Genomic DNA, 17,509 nt, shown 5'->3' with positions numbered 1-17,509 from the left:
ATAACTGCAAAGTGGGGTGTGCGTAATTATTCAGCCCCCTTTGGTCTGAGTGCAGTCAGTTGCCCATAGACATTGCCTGATGAGTGCTAATGACTAAATAGAGTGCACCTGTGTGTAATCTAATGTCAGTACAAATACAGCTGCTCTGTGACGGCCTCAGAGGTTGTCTAAGAGAATATTGGGAGCAACAACACCATGAAGTCCAAAGAACACACCATACAGGTCAGGGATTAAGTTATTGAGAAATTTAAAGCAGGCTTAGGCTACAAAAAGATTTCCAAAGCCTTGAACATCCCACGGAGCACTGTTCAAGCGATCATTCAGAAATGGAAGGAGTATGGCACAACTGTAAACCTACCAAGACAAGGCCGTCCACCTAAACTCACAGGCCGAACAAGGAGAGCGCTGATCAGAAATACAGCCAAGAGGCCCATGGTGACTCTGGACGAGCTGCAGAGATCTACAGCTCAGGTGGGGGAATCTGTCCATAGGACAACTATTAGTCGTACACTGCACAAAGTTGGCCTTAATGGAAGAGTGCCAAGAAGAAAGCCATCGTTAACAGAAAACCATAAGAAGTCCCGTTTGCAGTTTGCCACAAGCCATGTGGGGGACACAGCAAACGTGTAAGAAGGTGCTCTGGTCAGATGAGACCAAAATGGAACTTTTTGGCCAAAATGCAAAACGCTATGTGTGGCGGAAAACTAACACTGCACATCACTCTGAACACACCATCCCCACTGTCAAATATGGTGGTGGCAGCATCATGCTGTGGGGGTGCTTCTCTTCAGCAGGGACAGGGAAGCTGGTCAGAGTTGATGGGAAGATGGATGGAGCCAAATACAGGGCAATCTTGGAAGAAAACCTCTTGGAGTCTGCAAAAGACTTGAGACTGGGGCGGAGGTTCACCTTCCAGCAGGACAACGACCCTAAACATAAAGCAAGGGCAACAATGGAATGGTTTAAAACAAAACATATCCATGTGTTAGAATGGCCCAGTCAAAGTCCAGATCTAAATCCAATCGAAAATCTGTAGCAAGATCTGAACACTGCTGTTCACAAACGCTGTCCATCTAATCTGACTGAGCTGGAGCTGTTTTGCAAAGAAGAATGGGCAAGGATTTCAGGCTCTAGATGTGCAAAGCTGGTAGAGACATACCCTAAAAGACTGGCAGCTGTAATTGCAGCAAAAGGTGGTTCTACAAAGTATTGACTCAGGGGGCTGAATAATTACGCACACCCCACTTTTCAGTTATTTATTTGTAAAAATTGTTTGGAATCATGTATGATTTTCGTTCCACTTCTCACGTGTACACCACTATGTATTGGTCTTTCACGTGGAATTCCAATAAAATTGATTCATGTTTGTGGCTGTAATGTGACAAAATGTGGAAAAGTTCAAGGGGGCCGAATACTTTTGCAAGCCACTGTATATGCATCATTCTGCATTTCTGGTTCAGCCTTTCTTGATACTTTGTGTAGTATTCCTAAAGAAAACACTGAAAACACACAAATGAAAGTAACGTGCTGTTGCTTAAGATGTACAGGGTGGGCCATTTATATGGATACACCTTAATAAAATGGGAATGGTTGGTGATATTAACTTCCTGTTTGTGGCACATGTGAGGGGGAAAACTTTTCAAGATGGGTGGTGACCATGGTGGCCATTTTGAAGTCTGCCATTTTGGATCCAACTTTTGTTTTTTCAATAGGAAGAGGCTCATGTGACACATCAAACTTATTGGGAATTTCACAAGAAAAACAATGTAGGGTGTCTTGCATTGAAATCTGCTGCAATGACCCGGTTACTGCGTTCATCAGACATCAACATAATTTCTATCCGCTCCTCACGTGTTAACCTCTGCGACATGTCAATGGCTGTAAACAAAGAGAAACTTGTAAATAACTCATTAAAGAATAAAGTTATGTTAAAACCAAGCACACCATTGTTTTTCTTGTGAAATTCCCAATAAGTTTGATGTGTCACATGAGCCTCTTCCTATTGAAAAAACAAAAGTTGGATCCAAAATGGCCGACTTCAAAATGGCCACCATGGTCACCACCCATCTTGAAAAGTTTTCCCCCTCACATATACTAATGTGCCACAAACAGGAAGTTAATATCACCAACCATTCCCATTTTATTAAGGTGTATCCATATAAATGGCCCACCCTGTATAGTGAACAATATGGCAATTCATAAGATTGCACTGTAGTAGACCAGGGAAGGTAGGCTCTGGTGCTATATACTATAACTATTAATCTGTTATCACAAACATGATCTTTTTTGGAACTTGAGTGACATGCAAGTGCATCTCAATAAATTAGAATATCTTTGAAAAGTTAGTTTATTTCAAAAATTCAATTCAAAAAGTGAAACTCTTATAAATTCATTACACAGAGAGTGATATGTATTTCACGTGTTTATTTCTTTTCATTTTGCTGGTTATGGCTTATAGCTAATGAAAATCCAAACTTCAGTATTTCAGAAAATTAGAATATTGTGAAAAAGTTCAATATTGATGTCACATTCCACTCGGCTATTTAACCCAAAACACCTGCAAAGGTGTCCTGAGCTTTTAAATGGTCTCAGTCTGGTTCAGTAGGCCACACAAGGAGGGTAAGCCAGAAAAGGTCATTGCTAAAGAAGCTGGCTATTCAGAGTGCTGTATCCTAGCATATTAATGGAAAGTTGAGTGGAAGAACAAAATGTGGCAGAAAAAGGTGCAAAAGCAACAGAGATAACTGCAGCCTTGAGAGGATTGTGAAGCACAGCCCATTCAAGAATTTTGGGAGAGATTAACAAGGAGTGGACTGTGGCTGGAGTCCATGGTTCAAGAGCCACCACACACAGATGTATCCGGGACGTAGGCTACAACTGTCGCATTCCTTGTGTCAAGCCACTCCTGAACCACTCCACAACGTCAGAAATGTCTTACCTGGGCTGAGGAGAATATGGACTGTTTCTCAGTGGTCCAAAGTTCTCTTTTTAGATGAAAGTCAATTTTGCATTTCATTTGGAAATCAAGGTCCCAGCGTCTGGAGGAAGAGTACAGAGGCATAGAATCCATGTTGCTTGAGGTCCAGTGTAAATTTTCCACAGTCAGTGATGACTTGGGGAGCCATGTCATCTGCTGGTGTTTGTCCACTGTGTTTTATCAAGTCCAAAGTCGGCGCAGCCGTCTGCTAGGAAATATTTAGAGCATTTCATGCGTCCCTCTGCTGCCAAGCTGCCAAAAGTACCAATACCTGGTTTAATGACCATGGCATCATGGTGCTTGATTGGCCAGCAAACTCAACCTGAGCTAAACCCCACGTAGATTCTATGGGTTATTGTCAATGTAGACAAGCTGAAGGCCGATATCAAAGCATCCTGGGCTTCCATAACACCTCAGCAATGCCACAGGCTGATCGCCTCCATACCATGCTGCATTAATCCAGTAATTCATGCAACAGGAGCCCAGACCAAGTATTGAGTGCGTACATGGACATACTTTTCAGTAGGCCAATATTTCTATATTTTTTATAGGACTTACTGTATGTAATATTATAATTTTCTGAGATATGGAATTTGGAGTTTTCATTACCTGTAAGCCATAATCGGCAAAAGAAAAGAAGTAAACGCTTGAAATATATCACTCTGTGTGTACTGAATCTATATAATATATAAGTTTCACTTTTTGAATTGAATTACTGAAATAAATTAACTTTTTCACGATATTGTAATTTATTGAGATGCACCCGTGCTGTAACTGAAGCCAAGTGTTGTGATAATTTGAGTACGAAGATAAAAGTTCATAAAGTTACTGCAGCTGAGAAATAGAACAGGTCAAGCACAACCCGTGTAATTTGATGGAAAAATACATTCTGGCATACAAGAAAGCTTGTCCCTCAGACAGATCTGCCCAAAATATCTACAACCTGTTGTTAATACAGAGATTCTGTAATTAATCAAATTTAGCAGCCAGGATCGAAGTTGTAATATTGTATACTAGCCAACCCGCCGCGTACCATACGCCGCATAATCAGGCCGGTTTTTTAATAGTTTTTAAGCACATGGAGAAACTTAAGATTTGAAAAATCGGTAATGTAATAAATCGGCAAGAAAAGCAACATTGTAACAATGCACAGAACGAACCAACACACAATCGTCCGTGCGGCGCTCAGGCGCGGAGGGTGGAACGGGAGGAGAGGAGAAGGACGTCCACTTGCTCCCTCCCTCATGCTAGTCTGCTGATTTCTCGTGCAGCATGCACTGCCTGCTCATGTGCCCACCTCCAACTCATCACTGGAGTCGTTGTCGTCTTTGTACAGTCCAGATGCACCTGTGACTCATGTAGATTTTTCATTGCTCAGTGCGGTTTTGGCTACCTTTCTATATATAATCCACCAAGACACCCGACCACGTAAAAACTCGGTTTTTAAAGACTGCTCACTTCATTGTGTATACGACTGTAGGTGAATGGAAAGATGCAACTCTGGAGAGGGCAACATACAATACAGCATTTTACACGCTGCATACAGTGATTCACATTCGCGGCATATTGTTTTACACGCTGCATACAGTGGTTTACATCCGTGACAAACATGCCTCTTCTTAGATAGTCCTGTCGCATCTACCCTCGTTCTCGAAGCATACACACCGCCTGGTCATGTGGTGCCTGTGTGAACCGGTCAGGCACAGAGAACGTCAGGTGCCGTGACAGCGTCTCAACTGTTGCAGGGTCTGCATTGGTGAAGCAGGTGACACGGTAATGAAACAGAGGCACAGGGCTTATTGGTTTTTAAAGACTGCTTCCTTCATTGGGTTTTAAGCAATGCACAGAACAAACCAACACACAATCATCCCTGCGGCGCTCAACCGCGGAGGGTGGAACGGGAGGAGAGGTGAAGGACGTCCACTCCGCTCCCTTCGTCATGCTAGTCTGCTGATTTCTCGTCCAGTATGCACTGCCTGCTCATGTGCCCACCTCCAACTCGTCACTCGAGTCGTTGTCGTCTTTGTACAGTCCAGATGCACCTGTGACTCATATAGATTTTTCATTGCTCTGTGCTGTTTTGGCTGCCTTTCTATATATAATTCACCAAGACACCCGACCACGGTAGCAGCGAGGAGGGAGGGGGGTGTGTACAAAGTGTAGGAGCATCTAAGACGACGCATGTTTGTCGCGGATGCGAATTGCTGTATGTAGTGTGTAAAACAGTTTGCTATGGTGCACGTGTTTGTGCATCGTAACTGAAAACTCGTTTTTTAAAGACTGCTCACTTCATTGTGTTTTAACCTCAGTTGTAAAGGAATGTTTTAAGGATCCCATGGGATACCCTCCGCAAACAGTTTTACACGCTGCGTATGGCGATTCACCTCCGCGAGAAACATGCCTCTGTGAACAGACAACATGGGTCGGAGCTGCATGTGACCTCTACAGCAGACGAATATAAACGACGCCGGTTTTTCTGTGTCGTCGCGTCCGAGTTGGTGGCCGTGGCTCTGTGAGTTGTCGTCGTATCCAATGGTCTTGGATTTAGTGAGTGTGGCTCCTTCCTGCGTGCGCCATAGGTGTCTCACTTGTCGGTGGCTTAGTGAATCCACGCCCCTTCCGGCGTGCTTTCCATGGTTGTCTTGCCGTCCCTTCCGGCATGCTTTCCATGGTTGTCTTGCCTTAGTGAATTATATATATAGATGCTTGTTTGTTTTTGTTTTAACCTTGTGTTCTGTGCATTTGTTGTAAATGTTTGTCTGTGACTTACACAGTTAAAGTTAATTATTGCCTTTTCAGGCCACTTACTATATGACTATGCACTACAGCTACCCAAGGATTTGTTTTGTGATTCCAGATAAATGTCATTTTATACATTTTATTAGATTTCATTATATTTGTTTATTATATTTTATTACGAAATACGTGTATTCTAGACTGACCTGTCATATTATTTAAACCTTCATTTATTCAACAGTCATTTTGCTATATACTATACAACTGCAAGATGTCAGACCACTTTTGGATGATGCATCAGACATATAGTGGTCAAAGTAAAGTTTTGACTGAAAACTGTTTTAGACCACTTTTTTTTTTAATTCTAAAATTCCAAAGGGACAATATTCCACATTTAGATGCCTTCTGATGTTATAATGCTAACAGGAGCTGAAAATTGATTTGCTGACATTTGATTAAATTATGTATGACATTATAATCTTAATTAAGGTACTCTTTTCTTTATGGGTTAGGGTGTTGATCTTGTTTGCTAGGTAGATGAGTGCCTTAATCTGAAAGCAATGCCTACTTTTAAATGAACACCTTTTCAGTAAACTGATGTTCAGTTGAAAAAATAGGTAAAGAAGAGCTAGCTTAAGTAATTCAAGTGGAAAGTTAATTTGATCAGTCAGTGAATTAAGTATAAATAGATGCTATAAATGGATAGCAAGTTAACCAGTCAAAGAACCAATTACCAAGAGATAGGTTGCCAAACCTTTTTTTTAATATATCATGGTAAAAAATAGGGTTTTACCAACTGAATTTCACTGTTTCCATAAAATTGAAATTATTTAAAACAAAATCGTATTTATGGTTCAGAATTGACTTTCAAATACGTATAAAAGAATGGCACCATTATTACTCCAACCGGCATGTAATAAAGAAGCATTTTTCAGATCTGTTTTTGTACATCACTTCCACATGTAGTCTTTTGTAATGTCGAATCATTAGCTTATATCGTTACTATAGTAAAACAGTCAGCCTTTTGTCTTTTTTTTTTTCTAATTCATGGCACATTTTTAGAACAGATTTTTTTTTGTTTTTCCCTACTGCTCTGCTTTTGGATTCACAGTTATACAGTTCTCTGGCATCCTGAAATTATTCCCTGCTACATCTTCTGCTTCAGATCCTGTTTTGGTTCACTCTTGAATTGAAATTACTGACTTACTGCAGTTTTATACTAAAACTGTTAAGCATCCATTGCAGCAAGCAAAACCTTGTTTTCTTTGTTATTAACAAAAAAGGAAAACTGCCTTATTTCTGATTTTCCTTTTGTTATTACAATGACTGTAATATCAGCATTTTAAAAGTTTATTTTCGGTTATTTGCATTGCTCAGTTTAGCTACCTTTTCCAGCGTACAGTTTCATATACAGTCTGTCTGCGTTCTGGTGGATGCTGACTTGATACACAATGCCTAAAATGATGCATATTACATTTTTTTTTTTGGGTCACCCATACTATATTTTTGAATAAATTATAATAGAGATAAAAGAGAAAGTGAGTTTATTCCCAATTTCTTGACATCTCACAATTTAATGTACCAAGCTGGGTCCTATCATCTGTTCCCAGTTCCACTTTCTCTTTGATCACTTCATTTGTTGTGAATAAAAGATCCTGTTTTTTTTTAATAAAGGGTCTTTTTTAGGTGTCACACAGTCTGAGTTTTCATAGCCATCTTTTAAGAAACATGCACAATTCATAAGCTTTAACCAGGAAAAAAGTAGCAATGTTAATAATAATGGTATAGATATGAAGAAAAGGCACATACAGAATACGTATATTCTAATAATAGCACCTAGAATCTTTGACTTGTATTTGAATAAATAATTATACACTGCTCAAAACAATTAAGAAAACACTTAATCATCATAGTCTAACACCAAGTCAGTTAAGTTCAGAAATATCAATCTGTCCAGTTAAGAATCCTAAACGATTGTGAATCTGCTTCACCTGCAGATGCACTGGAGAGCAATAGCAAGACAACCCTCAAAAAGGAAATGGCTTTGCAGATGCTGGTCACAGACAATTGCTCTGTCCTTATCCAACCTGACTGACTCGTCTCTAGTTTTGCGTTTTGCTGTTGTCCTTGTCACTACTGGTAGCATGAAGCAGTACCTGCAGCCGATTCAGGTTGCATAGGTAGTCCAGCTCCTCCAAGATTGCATATCCATATGTGCCATCACAAGAAGGTTTTGTGTGTCTCCTAGCAAGTCCAGCTCCTCCAAGATTGCATATCCATACGTGCCATCACAAGAAGGTTTTGTGTGTCTCCCAGCAAACACAGTCTCAAGAGCATGGAGGCGCTACCAGGAGATGGACCATTACATGAGGAGGGTTCATCCAGCATGACTGATTTGGCAGTGCATCAGTGATGGTCTGGGGAGGTATATCCTTTGTGGGTCACACAAACCTCCACATGCCAGACAATGGAAACAGACTGTTGTTAGGTACTGGGATGAAATCCTCAGAGCTATTGTCAGACCTTATGTTGGTGCAGTGGGCACTGTGTTCCTCCTGGTGCAGGACAATGCCTGGCTTCATGTGTTTAGGCAGTTCCTGGATGATGAAGGCTTTGATGTAATTGACTAGCCCGCACATTTCCGAGACCTAAATCAAATTAAGAACCTCTGTAACGTTGTGTACCAGTGCATCCAACGCCGCCAAGTAGCAATACAGGCTGTCCAGGCACTCACTGATGTCCTGATCAGGGAGGAGATCACCTAGGGTCATCAGGAACATGCTCAGACATTGGCTGGAGAGCATATAGGCACGTGGAGGCCATAGACACTACTGAGTCACATTATGAGATGCTGTGATGAAAGTTTGATTGGGCTGTGATTTTAAGGTCTGACTTTGATTTGTGGTGTGTTGTTGAATCCAGCCCTCAATGAGTTGGTGATTTAGGTTTCCATTGACTGTCGTTGCATCATTCTGTTTTCAAGGAATTACACAGTATTACTCAGTAAAGATTTTCGGCTTGAATATTTCATTCACCGAGAACCTATAAAAACAAAACATTTGCATAAAAAAAGCACAGCTGTGTATACTATGTTTAAAAGAATCTATCTTGATTATTATATTCATTTTTCAAACAATTTTCTTTGGATGAATGCCTATGCCTAACATGAACCACCATATAAATCTTCTTGTCGTTTTCAGATATTGCTGCTGAATCTGCTTACTGTCTAGATGACTAGCTATCATTAAAAGAACAATGCATTTTGAGTTGTACCAGAATATTCTGAATTAACACATCAGGCCTTTTGTTCATGAGCAGACAGCTGGGTCCTTCAGCATGAAGATAGTTGTGAATATTTTAATAAATGTACTTAATAATAGATCATATGTTATGAAGATCTGTCCTCAATAGAAAGTTTGTGACAGGAGAAGAAGTGGGCTGTTCACATAATGAATGGGTGAAAATTCTTAAACATGTATTTGAGAAAATGGTTGGTAGCAGTGAGAGACATTTGGTGGTTGTTATAGCTGCTAAAAGATGCGTCTCAGCCGCTCAAGTTAAAACATTTATATACTAAATATATTGATCTGTATGTAATATATATAACAAAGTTGTATATGTTTTTGGCCTCAGGTACATCTGCATTAAATTTAGGTGGTTTGAAAATTTGCTTTCTTTTTTGTGAAGAGATTTGTGTATTTATTGTTGGCATGTTATTCATTCAATGAGGGGGTTTGAATAAAAGATTGTCTTTTTGTCTAAGTCACAAATAATAAAGGGATGTCATACTTTCAACACAGCATTGGGGCTTCTAATATTGCACTTCTTTCTAATATTTAACAGCTTGTTGATATAAATAGATTTAAAAGAATGCTCTCTTGCTCCCTGAAAATCATAATATGGTTCTTCTTTATTGAAATTCAGGCAATTGGTTCTTTTTAAAATTCACAACTGTTTTGAGAAAACTAAAAAAGTAATGTCATATTTAGCAAAGCAATCCATAAAAGAAAATAAATATCATTTGATTAAAAGACTATTGACAATGGCCAGTATTAAGGGCAGCTTATGTATATAAACTCTTTTTTAAGTGAAGTTTTAATTATTTTGCTGTTACTCCGTAGTTCACTGTGAAACAGCTAGAGAAACTAGCAAAGAAAGCAGAGAAGGATTCAAAAGCCGAGCAAGCTAAAGTGAAAAAGGTTTGTATATTTCTCTCTTGCAGTAGGAGTAAAATATATGTATTTACATATCTGTCAACTCAACATTAAAAGCATTTATGCTGTTTTTCATTCTTCAGCATTAAATGTATTATTGAAATGAAGGTGGTCATTTTAATTCATTTTCTACCTTAATATCAAAAATATTTACTTTGTTAAAAAGAATAGCTATATATATGCTATTGAAGGACTAGTCTGCTTTTGCCTCCTGTGAATTTGACCAAGATCATCTCTTTTCCTTGTAGACATTGTTTTGGTATAACTTAGTATTGAATGGATTTTGATCTTTATTGAGGTTTTCTTTGTATAAATAGCACAATTATTACTAGTACCTGGTGTACTTTGTACCTAATGTAACAAAAAGATTCTCACCACCCCAACAGGCTCTTCAACAGAAGAATGTGGAATGTGCAAGGGTTTATGCAGAAAACGCTATCAGAAAGAAAAATGAAGGTGTCAACTGGCTTAGAATGGCATCTCGTGTGGATGCTGTGTCGTCAAAAGTTCAGACAGCTGTAACAATGAAGGGGGTAAGAGCCTATTTAATTCTCTAGAATAGATGAACTTAATTTCTTGCACTTTGTCTTAGAGCTATGCACAGGATTTATTAAAATGTTTGCAATACATTATATACCCAAGTCAAAATAAACAGGTAAGGGTTCCAAACTATTTTGTAAGTTTAGAATTTTCACTTCCTTCTGAAGTACTAATCAGTTTTCTAGCACATAGTATTTCGTCCTCAAAATGGCATCATGTCGTGATGAGCGTTTTTTTTTTTTTTTATTATGGGATGATGTTATTGAATTTCTTTTACATTCCAGGCATCTGTGTAGCCAGTATCAGACACTTAACAATAACAGGACGTATTGTACTAAAAAGGACAACCTCATATTTAGGTGGCTACCATCATTAAAATGTCTGGTTATGTGTTCAGAAAACTAGAAATACCAGTATTTAGAAAACTGACTCTCTCACATTTATTAAGCAACATTTTTAAGAATTCTTAATATAGCCAGAACATTGTATTAGCTTTCTTCAGTTTCTTAAAGCATACAGCTGCCAGATACATACTGTGTATAATAGCTTCTCTTAGCAAATCTGTTAGCATCTTGAGCAGTTACTGTAAGGTGCTGAAAAAAAGAACTTCCATGGCTGGGGCATTTCTTTTTTACCCCTTTGTGCATGAAATATAAATCTAAAAAGCGCAGATCTATACTTAAGCCTACACATCAATTTTTTTTTTCTTTTTTTCCTGGTTAGTTTTTCTTAGCATATTTTAAAATGTGGGGACAGAAAGCCTGAGCCTAACCTGGCAGCCTTGTGCTCCTACCGCAACAGCAGGAATCTTCATTCAGCCTGAAATCATTTCTTTGGACCGATTAAGGAAACTAAAGTTATAATCGAAACCCACGGAAAATATGTACACTACTCACAGAAGGCAAATAAAGCCCATTATCAAATTTGGTTCCAATCAGTGAAAAATGGAAAATATATTCCACACCATCATATTGAAAATAGAAATAAAAATAAAATGTACTTCTTTTTTTGTACTATGTAATATTTTGCATGCAGCTGTACTTAATTTATTATGAACCAAAGCTCAGATTTGCATTTATTAGTTGTCCAAAATCTAAACTTGCTTTTTTTAACAATATATAAAACTTGGTTATCCTGTGATTTAGATATGAGTTCTTCAGTTTACTTTTGAAATGGATGTTTTGGTGAGGGTAATTTTGGCAACACAGCAAGCTGAACAAATCAGGCCAAGCTATACCCAGCAACAATCTTAATTTGCTATGAAGAACATCCCTGGTGCTCTCAGAACAGCCAAGACATATAATCTGTTTTTGTACTGGGTCTTCACTGAGTGGGATGTTGTGACTGGTACACACCTTTAGTCATTCTAACCACATGGCCAAACTGGATCATCTGGCCCTTTCATTCTAGTTAGGCAGCTGTTCTGTTAATAATTAATATTTTTAAACTCTAAATAGGGAATATCAGAGCTTACTGTTGGAGCCATGCCTGAGGGATGGTGTGATTTTGCTGGCTTATGCCTAGTGGCCAGGTGACCTTCATAGGGTGTGTTGCTAATAGGTTGCAGTCATAGTTGGGGTAGATTCAAAATATCTCTTTCATAAAATAAAACAACTTTTTTTTGTCGTCTACTTCAGGTTACTAAGAACATGGCTCAGGTAACTAAAGCCCTAGACAAAGCTCTGAGCTCAATGGATTTGCAGAAAGTGTCAGCTGTAATGGACAAGTTTGAAAACCAGGTTCAGAATCTAGACGTTCACACTTCGGTAAGTGATCCAGTTTTATCAAATTCCTTCTGTTGACTTAAGAAATATAATTGTTAGTATGATTCATCTTTAGTGTTTCATAGGTGGTTTATATAATTATTTTTATGTCTTGCTGTCCTATTTCTTAAGCTATATAATGAAACATTGTATGTTGTTTTGCAAACAGCAGGCAAACTCCATAAGAATGTTCAATTTATTTGAAGCATTATTGTTCTTTTTTTATATTCTGTCCATTCTGTTTTCACTCTGTGGATGACCCTCTCCCCTTTTCTATTCTAGATAGATAGTTTTTCACACCACTGTAGATAGATAGATCTATTTGCCCCCTTCCTGATTTCTTATTCTTTTGCATGTTTGTCACACAAAATGTTTCTGATCATCAAACACATTTAACCATTAGTCAAATATAACACAAGTAAACACAAAATGCAGTTTTTAAATGATGTTTTTTATTATTTAGGGAGAAAAACCCAAACCTACATGGCCCTGTGTGAAAAGTAATTGCCCCTGAACCTAATAACTGGTTGGGCCACCCTTAGCAGCGATAACTTGCAATGAGTCTTTTACAGCGCTCTGGAGGAATTTTGGCCCACTGATCTTTGCAGAATTGTTGTAATTCAGCTTTATTTGAGGGTTTTCTAGCATGAACCGCCTTTTTAAGGTCATGCCATAGCATCTCAATTGGATTCAGGTCAGGACTTTGACTAGGCCACTCCAAAGTCTTCATTTTGTTTTTCTTCAGCCATTCAGAGGTAGATTTGCTGGTGTGTTTTGGGTCATTGTCCTGTTACAGCACCCAAGATCGCTTCAGCTTGAGTTGACGAACAGATGGCCGGACATTCTCCTTCAGGATTTTTTGGTAGACAGTAGAATTCATGGTTCCATCTATCACAGCAAGCCTTCCAGGTCCTGAAGCAGCAAAACAACCCCAGACCATCACACTACCACCACCATATTTTACTGTTGGTATGATGTTCTTTTTCTGAAATGCTGTGTTCCTTTTACGCCAGATGTAACGGGACATTTGCCTTCCAAAAGTTCAACTTTTGTCTCATCAGTCCACAAGGTATTTCCCAAAAGTCTTGGCAATCATTGAGATGTTTCTTAGCAAAATTGAGACGAGCCCTAATGTTCTTTTGCTTAACAGTGGTTTGCGCCTTGGAAATCTGCCATGCAGGCCGTTTTTGCCCAGTCTCTTTCTTATGGTGGAGTCGTGAACACTGACCTTAATTGAGGCAAGTGAGGCCCGCAGTTCTTTAGATGTTGTCCTGGGGTCTTTTGTGACCTCTCGGACGAGTCGCCTATGCGCTCTTGGGGTAATTTTGGTCGGCCGGCCACTCCTGGGAAGGTTCACCACTGTTCCATGTTTTTGCCATTTGTGGATAATGGCTCTCACTGTGGTTTGCTGGAGTCCCAAAGCTTTAGAAATGGCTTTATAACCTTTACCAGACTGATAGATCTCAATTACTTCTGTTCTCATTTGTTCCTGAATTTCTTTGGATCTTGGCATGATGTCTAGCTTTTGAGGTGCTTTTGGTCTACTTCTCTGTGTCAGGCAACTCGTATTTAAGTGATTTCTTGATTGAAACAGGTGTGGCAGTAATCAGGCCTGGGGGTGGCTACGGAAATTGAACTCAGGTGTCATACACCACAGTTAGGTTATTTTTAACAAGGGGGCAATTACTTTTCACACAGGGCCATGTAGGTTTGGATTTTTTTTTCTCCCTAAATAATAAAAACCATCATTTAAAAACTGCATTATGTGTTTACTTGTGTTATATTTGACTAATGGTTAAATGTGTTTGATGATCAGAAACATTTTGTGTGACAAACATGCAAAAGAATAAGAAATCAGGAAGGGGGCAAATAGTTTTTCACACCACTGTATCTATCTGTCTATCTGAACACAAACCATTTGTACATTTACTTAGAGATGAAACTCATTACAGAGATTAAGACATTGTTTTTATTCCTTGTATCATATTTTGCTGAACATATTTTAAAGTAGGCCATACCCTTTGAGAATTCTATAGCATATGGGAATTATCATCTAGGGGGAAGTGTCAAGAAGAGAACTTTATTTCATATTCTTAGTTTCTTAACCAGATATCTTAGTGGAAGTCATAATCTGACTTGAGTGCATTTACACATATTTAAATAAAAAAGTATTAACTCTAGAGGGAAAGTAATCTCTTCTCGGTATTACCTTAAGTATTTATTTAGACTTTAAAGTTTAAATATAATGAATTTTGTCTTATATATGACTTGCTTTTATGTAAATTGTGCTGCAGACTCAAGTAAGTGTGCTTTAGACTTGGGTAATTAATACATGCTTATTTAGTGAAATGTTAAATGTTGATCTTTTACTGTAATGTTTGTAACCCTTTCTATGTCCAATGTTATCTGTGTGGATTTGTGGAACAGGATTTTTACAATATCTTAAACTTGTATCAATATGGCAACTTGATGTTTGCAGTTCATTTTCTCAGTTATTTGAAGCAAACGTCCCACACTCTGCATATTCTTTTAAGGCAGTCCTTACATTGACTTTGGATAAAATGTGCACCTTAAAATATATTTAAGACTTAGTAACTTTATTAGAATACAAGTAAAATAAATACTATTACATGTTCATTATAATTTTATGTTGTGTAAACTGAAGCATCTTAATTAAATCTTTCATGTGATGGGTAGGTCAAAGAGAAAACTATGCATAAAATTTGTAAGTAACATAACTTATTTTAAATAAATTGTAGAGAGGGCTAAGTGATTAATTTATTAATTAATTAATGTATTGTCCAGATCTGTAGTATGCATCTATGAGTATATATTGGGTTAACATACTAAAATGTCATTAATAATTTTAAAAGAACGAAAAAAAAAAAACTCTTCAATCTAAATAATGCAGTACAAGAATACAGTGCCACATAGGCAATTTACATTTTTCCTACATGTGTGTACCCCTAATCTTAAGAAGAATCTGGCTTTTGTATTCACTAAAGCCAAATGCAAATCATCTAAGGTAGCATTTTCAGTTTTGCAATTTCTGATAATGGAGAGGAGTAGAAAAGACTCTAGACCAAAGTAACATTTGGGGAAAAAGGCTTGTAAGATGCTTTAAAAAGTAATGAGTAAGTAGTAGTTTTTTGTTTCTACCTTGAATGAAAATATGCAAGGAATATAATATAGTGGATGAGTAGATAGAAGGGCCATTAGAGCAACCCTATATGTCCTGAGCACTGTTCGAAGTTGTTAGAAGTAGAATATCATTCCTGGGAAAACTGAAATGTATCTGTAATTAGTGGAATGTCATAAGTCCTGAGCTATCAGACAAATCACCAGTTATGCAGATTAGATTGCTTGCCAAAAGAAGGAAATACAGCTCTGGGTACCTGTAGAGGGGGCAACATTGCAGAAGATAGATGTGTGTGTATGTTGTCTTCCAAAAGATGCCAGGAGCTCCTCCACATGGAGGCAGACACTGATGGCATATGACAAAATATGTCCCATGTAGACCCTGAAAAGTTTTAAGCATACAGAAGCAAATGCCTACCTTGAAAGAAAAATGAAGAAGTATTGGAGTATTCTATGACAGTGAAAATCTACAAAGGTTGGTGGTAAAGGGGACATAGCCATGGCTGAAAAAGGTGGAAGGTGAAAGTTCTTGAGCATGCAGTCTATTGTGAACTAGGGTTGTTTGCTTATGGTGAGGTTTCTTCTGCAAATACTTGAAAGTCAATAAGCTGACATCAATCTAGTATTTAATGAGACAATAGAGAGTGACTATAATATTTATTTGATTATAATGGGGTTCAGAGTTCCTTTTGATAGATTGAAAGTAGAGTGAGAGACTTGTTAGTGGAGGTTTTTCCATTAGAGAAGACACAGTGGTTGTAATTAGAGGATTTATTGGCGACTGAGTCAGATATATCTACTTATAAAATATCTGATATTATTTCTCACAAAGATGAATGAGGGGAAGGAGGCATTGAAACAGAGGCCTTTAAAAGAGAAGACGCAGAAATTTACTATAGAGTTAGTTTTGTATGTCAGCAAGATTTTAAATTCCTTGAATACATTTTAAACACAAATTTTGAATGGGACACTATCTAAATAAAGAAGGACATGATCTGCATATGAAGATATTTTATGATAGGTATTGTTAATTATAATCAGTGTTATATGTTGTGAGTTTTGCATGGCAATTGTAAGTAACTTGAGAGATAATTTAAGAAGGGGAAATGCTTAGCTTCTCTAGTAATGAGAAAGGAATGCAAATTATAACTGGTCAGGAGTGGGAAGAAGAGTATGAAGTCCCAATCAAATTTACATTTAAACATCTCATCAAAGCCCATTTTATCCATGTGCTGCCATAAGAAAGGCCAGTTCATACAATTGGATGGCTTCTCATTGTCAAGGGGAAAAAGAGAAGCTGGGATAACTAGGGATGCAGTGTAATGTATAAGATCTGTTGTCATGTTGTCAGATGCTAACCAAAAAAATAAAGCCAGACTGGTCAGTATGGATTATTTACAAGTGACAATGTACAGGCAATGACCTTGGCTGATAGCTGGTTTGATTTAAAAGTAAGGTTATGACTTCTTGGTTTTAAATAACAGGATTAAATAGCTTCATTGATCATATCAAAGAGGGGAAGAGCATTTGTTTCCATAATAAGAACATTTATTCTGGTACATTACTAATCTCAGGGGTCTAAAGCTTCCATAAACTAAGCTAAATAAATGAGGGCAAAAAAATGGAGGCCTTTTCTTATGAAAACGTTATTTCATATGGTTTGGGGGGTAGAGGGACCTTGGGTACAGTTGGTAGGGTGCAGTTAGACTCAAAGATAATTTGGTATATAGAAAACGTCATTCTTAGTTATCTGGGGCTCATTTGAAATGAAGCCAAATTTAGTATGAATACAGGCAAAATAACAAGATCTAGTACAGTGAGTTAGAAACTCCATTCTTCCAACTAAAAGACAAATAAAGGAATACTGTACCTAACATTTTTGGCTGAGAAAAAAAAAAAATTATTTCATGTTTCCATATAGAACAGAGTTAAAAAAAAAAAAAAAATCTTATACAGTGCATATCTAGCATGACCAATGTTGATCAGCAGCAAACAATATCAAATGTCTGTGAAAACATTTTCTGTTACTCGTGTCACATAATCCACATGAAGCACCATTGAGTCATATGTTTATAACCTCCTAAACACATGTATTTCTATTAAAATATTCTTGAATAAATCACTTCCATTTGAGTTCAGAA

General features: G+C 37.8%; 2 protein-coding genes across 2 annotated transcripts in view; one reads left to right on the top strand and one right to left on the bottom strand.

Moving 5' to 3' along the window:
* The window catches only part of cdk10 (cyclin-dependent kinase 10), a 105,642-nt gene that overhangs the window by 34,163 nt on the left and 53,970 nt on the right, over nt 1-17,509 (bottom strand). The window lies entirely within an intron of this gene.
* The window catches only part of chmp1a (charged multivesicular body protein 1A), a 46,477-nt gene that overhangs the window by 10,931 nt on the left and 18,037 nt on the right, over nt 1-17,509 (top strand). Inside the window, exons 3-5 of the mRNA XM_039763449.1 lie at nt 9,835-9,912; nt 10,314-10,460; nt 12,105-12,233. Of these exons, the coding sequence (XP_039619383.1) occupies nt 9,835-9,912; nt 10,314-10,460; nt 12,105-12,233 (354 nt within the window). The remainder of the gene's footprint in view (nt 1-9,834; nt 9,913-10,313; nt 10,461-12,104; nt 12,234-17,509) is intronic.

The sequence above is a fragment of the Polypterus senegalus genome, chromosome 9 (assembly GCF_016835505.1).
Source record: "Polypterus senegalus isolate Bchr_013 chromosome 9, ASM1683550v1, whole genome shotgun sequence".
Classification (NCBI taxonomy): Eukaryota; Metazoa; Chordata; class Cladistia; order Polypteriformes; family Polypteridae; genus Polypterus; species Polypterus senegalus.
The sequence above is the reverse complement of the archived record's forward strand: the minus strand, read 5'-3'. Positions and strand labels throughout refer to the sequence as shown.